Source organism: Pseudonaja textilis, chromosome 1, assembly GCF_049901715.1.
Source record: "Pseudonaja textilis isolate UNSWEBS1 chromosome 1, rPseTex1.2, whole genome shotgun sequence".
Taxonomy (NCBI): Eukaryota; Metazoa; Chordata; class Lepidosauria; order Squamata; family Elapidae; genus Pseudonaja; species Pseudonaja textilis.
In genome coordinates, this window is record NC_141990.1 from 93,691,083 (window position 1) to 93,703,621 (window position 12,539).

General features: G+C 37.5%; 1 protein-coding gene across 28 annotated transcripts in view; it reads left to right on the top strand.

The window, feature by feature from the left end:
- The window catches only part of TRDN (triadin), a 239,662-nt gene that overhangs the window by 56,462 nt on the left and 170,661 nt on the right, over window positions 1–12,539 (top strand). For all 28 annotated transcript variants that reach the window (XM_087941756.1, XM_087941764.1, XM_087941813.1 and 25 more), the window contains 2 exons: window positions 10,524–10,628; window positions 12,251–12,364. In XM_087941756.1, the coding sequence (XP_087797882.1) occupies window positions 10,524–10,628; window positions 12,251–12,364 (219 nt within the window). The remainder of the gene's footprint in view (window positions 1–10,523; window positions 10,629–12,250; window positions 12,365–12,539) is intronic.

Genomic DNA, 12,539 nt, shown 5'->3' on the forward strand with positions numbered 1-12,539 from the left:
TCTGCAGCCAGTACCAAATTAGCTTGCGCCCTTTCCTTATTTACAGTTTGCTGTTGTTTTTATAGATTTCTCTATATTCTTGCTAACATCCGAACACTAATACTGCAGAAGACTGTACAAGGTTATGCTTTATCTCAGGCAACATTTTGCTCCACAAAGGTGTCTTCCTTTGCAAAATGGCAGGTGTGATAAAGTTCATCTCACTGAGCTGAGGAGGCTGTGCAAACCATAGACCAGGCACTTTACGTTCTTCTAAAACCTCATCAAGTAGATAACTTCTCAAAGCAATGCTCTTCACTTCAGGAAACTTAGTACATCAATATGTTTCAAACAGGTACTCCACACAGACCACCAAAGTCAAGCATTTCTTTGGAACTTTGCATAGTACAATCCAATGGTGGGTTTCAAAATATTTTACTACCGGTTCTGTGGGTGTGGCTTGGTGGGCGTGGCGTGGCTTGGTTGACATGGCTTGGTGGGCATGGCAGGGGAAGGATACTGCAAAATCCCCATTCCATCCCCACTCCTGGGGGAAGGTTACTGCAAAATCCCATTCCCTCCCCACCCCACTAACCTGCTTTCCAGCTCTGTTCTCCTGTGCAGGGCAACAAAAGAAGACCCAGATGATCAGCTGGGACTTGAAAGGCAGAGAATGGATGGGAGCAAAGCCAGTCAGAGTGGGTATTTGCCAGTTCTCTGAACTACTCAAAATTTCTGCTACCAGTTCTCCAGAAATGGTCAGAACCTGCTGAATGCCACCTCCGGCACAATCCTTTAAAAGTCAACCCACTTACAGCAGACGCTCTTCTTTTTGAATGTGCATTGGTAGCAATGTGACAAAGGTCAAGCAGAAGAATTTGGGGGAAGGGAAATAGTGTGTGAGTCTAGATGTTTAGTAAACTAAAGTAATGGTGGCAAAATGATATTTCAATATATTTTTTTAAATCCCCATATAGAATTTTCATCATAGTGGGAGATCATAGTGGGACTTGCCTTGCATTAATAAACATAGGCCTGTGAGTTATGGTATATTTAGTTGGCCTTTTTTTTTGTAGTTTGATCTGTTTTCATTAAACTAGAGATGATTATCTGTCCCAGAAGAAGGAGAAAGTGATTACTCACTTGCATAATTCTAATGTATTCAAATGATTTTAATTTAAAACTGCTTGTATAAATTAGAATGTCATAAAACAAAGCCAAGCAATATAGGTATTCCTACACAGCCTCAGGCTCATGGCAACTGCATTTAGAGGCAGTTAAAGGCTGAGCAGAAAATAAATGGATTAATAACGTTTTGGTATACGTCTAGGGGAAGTCAGGCAAGGGGACTCCTCCTTAATGCTCAATTTAATGCTTCTATCCAAAGTATTGCATATGACAGTAGCTTCAGTGGCATTTGGAATTATTTTCTGAGATTAATTCTCAGAGAGCCTAAAAACGTGCCTATTTGTTTACTAAGAATGAAAACCAGGAGCTATTTGGAAAAGGTTCTAGGGCCTTTTCCAACTAGTCTTTAATTACTGGCTAAGACTTAAAGATATGCCAAATTGTCTTCCTAAGATATGCTTACAGGAGCAACTAAGCTTCTGTAAAGATGACACCTGGCATTAGCATGGGATGCTATTGATACTGAAAATGGGGTTCTCTAACATTTATTTTGTGCATCAGCATAGTGCAAATGTCAACCTTGAAATTAAGACTTGGATCCAGGATATTTTTATGCAAAATTACGTTTCCCAGCTTAGGGTAAGAAAACTGCACCATCGCCAATGGCTCTCAATAGGATTTTGATGCTTTGGTCACAGTCTTGCCACTTTTGTCCATGAACGGAAGGTTAAGGCACAGATACAGAAGGGTAAAACTTATATTATGACAGCATAATATTGTTTGGGTCATTCTGCCCATCCCACACCATTCTGCCCATCCATTATTTACAGGGTTAAAATGCCTCACGTTCAGAGCTGGTTTGGTTCTGAGGGAAGTTGGTAATCTGAGGAGGAGACTGATGCTGGCAATGTTGCATAACTGTGGTGCCAAAGACAATTTTAGAAGAGAAGCTGGCAGGGGTTCATATGAGTTTGGATTCTGTTCTTGAGGATCAGGCAACATAGAAAATCTCTGTCACTTTACAACTCCTTCCTTCAAAGGATCAGGAACAATTAAGCTGCAGACTTCATCAGTTAGAAGCAGACCCACAAAAGATCAATTCTTTTAATACAGATGCCAGAAGAAGATCCACATTCTGCTTCAAGCAGAAAAGGATTGTTAAAATTGTTACACCTTATATTGTGAAAATTAAAGTGAAACAGCTTACAGTTGAAATACTAAGTAGAGATTCAGATTCATTTTTGCAATCTTGTATCGAAGTAAACCATTGCTTGTAGATGTTATGGTAGCCTAGATAAATGTTATGTACAATTTTGTTTAACCTTTTATATAAATAGTTTTGCATACTTCATGTTTGAACAATCTCAGGAAATTTGTAAGCTTACACTGGAACATCTGTGGTCAGTGTGAATGGTGTCTTAGAGTTTTAATATAATTTTGAACATGTGATAATCTTTGATTCTTTCTTAGTTTACTCTGATTGGTGTGGCTTATGTTCAGATGAATAAAATGTCAATTGGTCTTTAAAATTGCAAATCAAGGTTAACGTTGAAAGACGAACATGGGTGTGAAAAATGTTACCAAAATTGATCTACTTTAAACTAACCTCACTATACTAGAATTTCTAAACTAGAATTCTAGTTTAAAGTAGAATTAGTATGAACATGGCCAATGAAAGCTTTCATTTCATGTGTATAATTTTCAGAACCATTTACACTCTCTCCTTCTCCCTCTCTCTCTCTCTCTCCCCCACACAAACACAAACTAAACACCCACAGATGAATGCAGAACACACACACATAAATATATATATCTCAGTGTTATAGGATGTATGTGCTTGTATTGGCCACAGGCTGGAAAGTGCTACCTTGATGTCTCTATGCAACAGTAAGTTAGTTGCTAAGTAAAGTGGAATGTAGATTAGTTTATGCAATAAACATATTTTTCTACCACTCAGAGTTGGATGGCAATGTGGTAATTAGTTTGAAAGCTCTGCTCTTTGGATCTTGGCATCCTGGTTATTGCACAGTATGCTAATCTCAGACTAGTATGCTAGTCTGTAAAACAGTGACCATTAGTTCTTCACAAGGACATGGAAAGAGACATAACTTCAGGCTATATACTTATCTAGTGTTAGGAATGTAAGTCACCTAACAGTTAGTTGGGTTGGAAAATATATAAACTGGGATAGACATTTAAATACTGTCTCTTTAAGGGAATGATAAAATTGTAATTGGGTGTGGTTCCTCAGACAGCCATAAGATGGAGCCAGAAACCCAGGTTGTTCTGTTCTGCTGTTCTGGAGAGTGTTGCCGTTCCTGTATTGACTGTTGCTGATACCAGTTGGATTTGATGTTAGTCTGTTACTGAACTGTTTTTGATACTGGACTTTGATATTTGAATTATCCCTGGACTGAAAACTGACTACTTTAACCAGAAATGAGTTGGACTGCTTGTTTTGGACTTTGCTTAAACGTTTATTGGAAGTAAAAACCTACATTTTACTATACAGTGTATCTGTGTGCTAGTTGTGTGTTACTCTTCACCACTCTCACTAGGTCTCCCTGTGTGTGCTCATTCTCCTAACGGGGAATTACCTCAACACTGGTTATGGGCCCAGGCCATACCAGGCTCCGATAACTGAGAGTTGGTGTGAATACACAGTACTTTATACAGACAGCTGTTTACTGTTTAATTGTGGGTTACTATCCTGGTAAAGATGGCACAAGACACTTCAACCAGTCTATCACTGATAACCTGGTTGGATGGAACAAACTATGTTTCCTGGTCTATGAAGTGCAGTCTACTTCTGCGTAAAGAAAGGTTATTATTTTGAGTATTATGGACCATTACTCCGGTACGGTTTCTGCTATCTCATGAAAAACAAAACAGAAACATTCCAACATTTCTTTAACTGGCTAATGTTTGCAGAGAGAAAAATGAGGAGTAAAGTAATTACTTTAGTTACTGATAATGGGACTGAATTTATCCACAAGAGATTCTAAACAATGCTGAAACTGGCTGGTGTCGAGCATAAACGTTCTGCACCTTACAGACAACAACATAACTCGTTTATAGAACGAAGAGGGCAAACGTTACAAGCCATGGCTCACACTATGTTAACTGACTCAGGTTTGCCTGAAACACTGTGGGTTGAGGCCATAATGTGTAGCAATCATGTGTTTAATAATGTAGTTAACACAACAACAACTGGAGAATTGCCATTCACTCGTTGGCATGGCAGAAAACCAGATTTAAGTTACCTACACACATTTGGAGCTCCAGCATGGGTGCATATTACCTCACAAGTAAGACTGAAAGGGCAACATAGAGCTAGGAAATTATTTTTCATAGGTTACAAAGCCAACCATAGATCGTTTAGATTCCGGGATCAAGGCACAGCTCATGTTTATTGTAGTGCTAGTGCAAAATTTCTTGAGCACGTTGGATGGGATAAACTGGAACAGGAATCCAGCAATGATATTATTATTGACACTAAAGTAGTCCCTAAAGATGAATTAAGTAAACCACGAATAGCCATTAAAGAGGAAGAACAGGCATAGGAGGAAGTAGAAGAACAGGCACAGGAAGAAATAGAAGAACAGGAGCAGGTGGCACAGGTGAGTCCACCAGTAAGCCCTGTATTACAAGACATTCAACCCGAGTAACACGACCACCTGATAGGTCTCAGGCTCGTGTTGTACGCCAAGTGAATACAATTCCAAATAACTATAATGAACTGAAACTGTATCCTGCTAAGGATCAGGCTGCTTGGCAGAAAGCAATGGATAAGGAACTGAAATCCTTACAAAAACTGGAGGTATACGAAAATGTTAAGTTACCACCAGGTAAACATGCCATAGGATGTAAATGGATATATAAGCTTAAGACAGGTGTAGATGGGACTGTTACCCATAAAGCCAGGTTAGTAGCACAAGGGTTCAGTCAGTCAGCAAATGACTATGATGAGGTGTTTGCACCTAGTCTGAAGGCTACTACATTAAGGGCAGATTAGTGTGGGCAGCTAAGGAGAAATATATTGTAAATCATTTAGATGTAGAGACAGCATATCTGCATGCACCGTTGCAACACACTATTTATTTAAAGAAACCTTTAGGTATCAAAAATGATAATACAACTGATTGCTGGAGATTGAAAAAGAGTCTTTATGGCTTAAAACAATCAGGATATGAGTGGAACCAGTGTATACGGAATTAACTAAGATAGGTTTTGTAGCTGGTGTTGAGGTAATTCCCCATTAGGAGAATGAGCACATACAGGGAGACGTATTTGAGAGCAGTGTTTGAATAATACACATACAGCACACAGGTACACTGTACAGTAAATGTAGGGTTTTACTTTCAATAAAGGTTTAAGCAAAGTTCAAAATAGGCAGTCCAAAGTCATTCACAGGTTAAATCAGTCAGTTTTCAATCCAGGGATAATTCAATAACAAAGTCCAGTGTCAAAAACAGTTCAGTATCAGACTTACATCAAATCCAGTAATATCAGTCAATTAGAAGAAATGGAGGAACGGCAATATTTTCCAACAGAAGGAAAGAGAAATACACTCACACTCTCTTCTGAGACTAAGACTAAGACAAACCAGGTTTCTGGCTCCATCTTATGGCCATTTGAGTAACCACACCCAATTACAGTTTTTAGCATGCTCTTAAAGAGACAGTATTAAAATGTCTATCCTGGTTTATATATTTCCATCCCAAATAGCTGTTAGGTTACTTACATTCCTAACAGCTGGCATGGCTGATCCATGTTTGTTTAAAAAGGAAAGTAATGGTGTAATTTCATTGTTGCTATTGTTTACTGGTGACGTAGCATTAATCACCAAAACTGAATAAGAAGCTACTAAAATAATCTCACTGTTAGAGAAGAAATTTAAGATAAAACAGTTAGGAGAAATTAAACAATATCTTGGTTTAAAGATAGCTAGAACTAGGGGAGGATACAAGATCTCACAGGCAGATACAATTAACCAATTACTAAAGAATTTTAAAATTGAACTTTGTAAACCAGCTAAAACACCAATGAGCCAGGAGTTTAGCCACAGTGATGTTCAAAGTCCTGTTTTTGATAAGAACAGCAATTGGTTTGTCTTATCTCAGTAATTGGTCAAGGCCAGATGTAGAATACTGTGTTAATCAATTAGCCAGATTTAATGCTGAGCCAACTGAAAGGCACTGGCAAGCTTCTAAGTGTGTGTTAAGATATCTGAAACAAACAATGCATTATGCATTGTATTTGGAGCCTAAAGATGAACTAAGTCTAACTGCATATGCTGATGCAAGTTTTGCTACAGACATAAATACACCTAAATCTACATCGGGTACTGTAGTATTATTAGGAAATGTGTTGATTGGATGGAGGTCTATTGGACAGAAACATTTAAGTTTGTCAACAATGGAGGTGAATTCTCATGTCTGTCTTTATTATGTACAGATTTAATTTGTTATAAGCAACTATTAATTGATATGGGAATTGATGTAACAGATTCTATTGTTGTTTATGAAGATAACCAATCAGCAATACAGATGGCTTCAAATATTGCTGTTGAGACAAGAATGACACACACAGATTTAAGATATTTAAATGTGAGTCAATGTGTGCAAAGTAAGTTGATTAAGCTTGAATACTGTATGTCAGAAAATAACATCGCAGATCATTTTACAAAAGCCCAAGGCTCTGTAAAGCATAAGGCTTACTATGAGGATTATGGACTTAGAATGTAAGGTTGTATATATTGTCCTACCTAAAAGGGAGAATGTTAGGAATGTAAGTCACCTAACAGTTAGTTGGGTTGGGAAATATATAAACCAGGATAGACATTTCAATACTGTCTCTTTAAGGGAATACTAAAATGGTAATTGGGTGTGGTTCCTTAAACGGCCATAAGATGCAGCCAGAAACCTGAGTTGTTCTGTTGTTCTGGAGAGTGTTGCCATTCCTGCATTGACTGTTGCTGATCCTAGTTGGATTTGATTTAAATCTGTTACTGAACTGTTTTTGATACTGGACTTTGATATTTGGATTATCCCTGGACTGAAAACTGACTACTTTAACCATGAATGATTTGGACTGCTTGTTTTGGACTTTGCTTAAACGTTTATTGGAAATAAAAACCTACATTTTACTATACAGTGTATCTGTGTGCTAGTTGTGTGTTATTCTTCACCACTCTCACTAGGTCTCCCTGTGTGTGCTCATTCTCCTAACGGGGAATTACCTCAACATCTAGCACAGCAGGTGTTGGCAAAATAAGAAACCTCAAGTTCCAATGATGATACACCTTTTGACAACTTCACCTTGGTGACATTGCATATTCACAGGCCATGAGAATATGAGGATTTTAGATAAAGCATTTATTTGTTTTTAGAATATATGCATGTGTATATGTGTGTATTTGTTTGTCTGTGTATCTCTTTGTGTATGCGCTCACATACATGCATTTATAATACTATGTTATTAGATGACTGTTTTAGATTTTGATATGATTTAACTTTAGCATTTTGTGTTGATGGGGAAATTGTAAATATCTGCTATACATAGAAATTCTACTGAGGTCAGTATATTTTGTTTCAGGGGATAAGATTATAGCAACAGCCACCTGAAGTCTTATAAGTAATAGATTAAACAACAAATTGTGGTGAATGGGTTATTCATCAGATATGTATTTTTATTTATTATAAAATGTATATCACATCCTTCAAATGCTTAAAAACCACTCACAGCAGCTAAGTGAACTTGGTCTAGTTGTTAAGCACCACATTGGAAAATGGGAAACTGTGAGTTTGAATCCTGCCTTAGCCATGAAAGCCAGCTGGGTGACTTTAGGCAAATTGCCATCTCTCAATCCAACTCACCTTGTAGGGTTGCTGTTGTGTCAAAAATAGAAGGAGTAAACTGTATTGGATATGTTTGCTGCCTTGAGTTATTCATAAAAATAATAAAGTTGGGATACAAATAAATAAAGTAATACAAATAAAAAAAATAACAGATAGCTTTGCATATTTCCTAGGCTACCAGATATTGGGTGTAGAAACTGTGATGACCATTAGATTAAAAAATAACTCTGTTTGCTGTTATCTAGTTGTCATTCATATTTTAGCAAACAAGGTATGCAAGTTATTGATTTTTGTTAAAGGTGTGGGCCAAGGAGTGGACAACAGAGAGTGCCCAGTGTGGCTTTATAGCTGCAGGCTCTAAGATGGCTTCCTACTCATCTTTTACTGTATCTATAGTACTGGAGGAATTGTTGGACTGAGATACGGTTACTAATGTTCTGCTGAGTCATCAATGAGTCATCTGGAGTTTTGCAGCCCTGATATGATAGACCAATGCCAATTCCAGCAAATTCCAATTTGTTGAATTACAAAATGGCCCAATCTTGCAGTCTACATCTGGTGGCCATAGCCCAATTTAAAATTAAAAATAGCTTTGCCACTGATATTTTGGCATTTATTGGAGGGGACTGTAGGTGGCCTCAAGTCTCTTGTGTTGCTGATCTGAAATAGAATAGTTCCAAAGAAATAAGAGCAATCATCATCAAGTCAAACCACAGAGGTATAACAACTTACAGGTATTCTATCATATACAGAATCTTTGTGATCATAACAGTGCATCAAGTTATCGTCTTACTAAGTAGATTTAGAATTAAGTCAATTTCTACTGAAAAAAATTCCCATCAACACATTTCCCCCAACCTTGTAGTCACCAGATGAACTGGAATTCAAATTCTCAACATTTCAGATAACAGATAATCAGAGTTGGAAGGGACCTTGTAGGTCATCAACCCCCCACCCAAGCGGGAAGACCCTACCCCATTTTGACAAATGGCAGTCCAATTTCTTCTTGAAAGTCTCAAGTGATGGCACTCCCACAACTTCCGAGGGCAAGCTGTTCCATTGGTTGATTGTTCTCACTGTCAGAAAGTTTCTCCTTATTTCCAGGTTAAATCTCTCCTTGTTCAGTTTCCATCCATTATTCCTTGTCTGGCCTACAGGTGCTTTAGAAAATAGCGTGACCCCTTCCTCCCTGTGGCAGCCCCTCAAATATTGGAAGACTGCTATCATGTCTCCCCTGACCCTTCTCTTCACCAGACTAGCCAAGCCCAGTTCCTGCAACCGTTCATTGTATGTTTTAGCCTCCAGTCCCCTAAACATCCTGATTGCTCTTCTCTTTCCAGTCAGCATAGGAATTTTAGTAAAAAGACAAATAGGGAATGCATTGTTTCTACTCATATTTGCTTCATCAAATACATTTAGCCTTGTGTAATAAGGAATATTGTTGTACTCGGAGGACACAAAAGTGTTCTTTCTTTGTCAAGCTAGAAACCATTTCCTTAATGAGCTGAACAATTTTCTCACTAGTTTCAGAGCAAACTTAAGAATCTTAAAGCACAGAAACAGGAATGACTGTGGGTGAGCGAGCAGCTGTTTGTGGGTGTTGATTCTGTAGGTCCATAGAAAATAGTCCCCAAGCTAGCTTGATTTAAAAATGCAATTCATCCTGAAGATGTGTGCTCATTTAAAGAACACCCCATTGTTAACTCATGTCCTTGCAGCTGAACTAATTTCCAAAAATAAAAACTTTACTTGGCAGACAATGTGGTTTTTTTTTTTGTTAAGAATAGAAAGTTGCATTGGTAAATAGTAACACATTGAGCTAACAAATCAACATACTGATGTAATATAAAAAGTTAGATTATGCAACAGAGGGTAGGTATAGCAATAGCACTTAGACTTATATACCATTCCATAGTGCTTTACAGTATTCTCTGAGAGGTTTACAATATCAGCATATTGCTCCCAACAATTCTCATTCTACTGACCTTGGAAGGATGGACAGCTGAGTTAACCTTCAACTAGTCAGGATAGAACTGTCTGTGGGCAAAGTTAGCCTGCAGTACTTCATTCTAACCACTGCACCACCACAGCTCCTTAGGTATGGAAAACAAACAACAGCAGTGTAGAAATATCCATTTGTCACACCTACAGTAAGCACATGGACCAGGGCAGGGGAGATCCCACCATGGTGCCTCTATTCTCTATGTATCTATACGACATGCTAATGGGATCCAATAAAATCCATCATAGGTAATGACTACAAGTAGAGAAGTGAAGGCATGTATTTTATACCTCCCACTCAGTATGGAACTATGGCTGACCTACATGTGATGTGATATAACCACTTTTACTCTGATGTAATTAAATTTTCCAAACCAGTACAGTACAGAGGATAGAATCTAGTCTAATATTTATGTTGAATCATATTGGTTAACTCAACTTTATCATACGTGACTATTATACTTCAAAAAGGCAGTTTTACATCTGTATTTGATAACATTATTTCATGTTACTCTTCTAAACTGTATGTGAATGCATTGATATTGTTATTTACAGAAATTCAGAAAGAAAAACCTGAGAAATACGAAAAGCCTAAAAAAGTAGAGAAGACCAAGAAGCTTGAAAAAGTAGAAAAACCTCAAAAAAGGGAACTTACTAAAGGTGAGAAATAACCACTGATCATAAACTTGATAATCAAGTTAATCTGTGATGGTTTTTTGACATAGTAAAGTGTATAATCCACTGCTGAAGTTTAAGGGACAAAAACCAGAATGGGACAACTTGCCATAGTCAACTCTCCATGGGACAACTTGCTGTGGGATAATTTAATAATTCAACTTAATTATTTCAAATAAACAAAAAGATATTTTAATTATTGCCATTCACATTTCATTCTGTCCCTCCTTTTGCATACTTTCTTTAATGATTCTAGTCCACCATTTCTTTGATATTAGTGTAACTCTTGTCCCACAGGAAGTTGTCCCATGGCAAGTTGACTGTGGTGACTTAGCTTGGATGAATTGTCATAGACCCAATCAAAACAGTACTAGAACAGTTTCTGCTCTTTTCAGAAATGTGAATTGTCAGTTTTTCCAACAGATGCTCAGATAATATGAATCTAACAAGATTTGGCAGCTCTTTGCTTCCTAACAAAATGGAAAAATCCAACCATATCACCATTGCAAGAGGAAAAAATAAACTCCCTCTTTCTCAACTACAGTGTTATGAAGCCGATAGAGAGCTTGTATCAACAGCAAAGGAACAATATCTGGTTTTAATTTCTAATCAAAGAAAGAACTGAGTCAGGAAATGCAAAAACAATAACAAGATGAGATTTAGAGGAAGGATTATTAGCTTTCTGATGAATGTCTGTCATTGGATGATTAGAATACATTCACATTCCTGAATATCTTCCAATCATTTACATTCTGTTAGTCAGAATTAGAAGCAAATTTCTGGTCTTCTTTGCCTTGGGTTTTGGAAAAATTTAAATCTAACTTTTGGTTTGAACTTGTGGTTCTGTGCTGCTGCAACTCTACCCACAGATACCAATTTCTATAGAGAATGGCATATTAATGTTCACTTCAATAAATGGCAAAGCTTACTGGAGCTCCTTCTTTAATAAAAATTCCAACTTTTGGAATCAGACTTTAGTTGATTTATTTGGAAATATATTGATCATAGAGCCACCTTTTTGTACTAATTGATACTGTGACAGTACTGAGGTACATTTCATAAACCAATAAATTGAATGAGAAATAAGGAGTAACTTCTGTGAATAGGATTTCTATAGAAATCCTGAACATACTACGGTGGGTGTGGCCAGCTCACATCACTTGTGTGATCAAATGCCGTTTTTGCTAGTAGTTTGTTTTGCAAGCCCTCTTCCAGTAAAAACAGAGCTCATGAGGGCTGCGCGCAGCCCTCCTGGGCTCCATTTTTGGCTGCGACAGCCTCCTGCAGCCCTCTGCCAGTAAAAATGGAGCTCAGGAGGGCCAGGTGTGGCCCTCCTGGGCTCATTTTCTCTGCAGAGGCACCATAGGCCAGTACTTAGGCCAGGATGACTCTGCGGGCCAGAATTAAGCATCCTGTCAGCTGGATGAGACCTGCGAGCCTTGAGTTTAACACCCCTGTACTACATGATCATGAACAGAAGGGAAAGTGTAGCAGAGTAATGTAGCAAAATAAGACCAATGTCAACAGTTATTCAGAAAATGTAATTGCACCATTTTTATAAGATGACATTTTGAATTGTATATCTAAATATATTTATTTGCTTATAGTGATACTCAAAGAAAAATCTGAAAGACATGAAAAAGTTGAAAAAAGAGAAAAACCTGAAAAGAAAAGCAAAGATGAACGACCTGGAAAGATGGAAAAGAAAGAAAAAGCTATAGGTAATTATAATTTTCATGAATCCTGAAGATGAACAATTCAAATTGTAATATATGAAACAGCCCTAGGAGATAGGGAGAAAATATTCCATTCCCCAAATCACTGCTTGTTGATAAATGGAACATAAAGCTAAATTTGACTTTCATTTTTATTTCATTGTATTTCTCAGGAATCAGT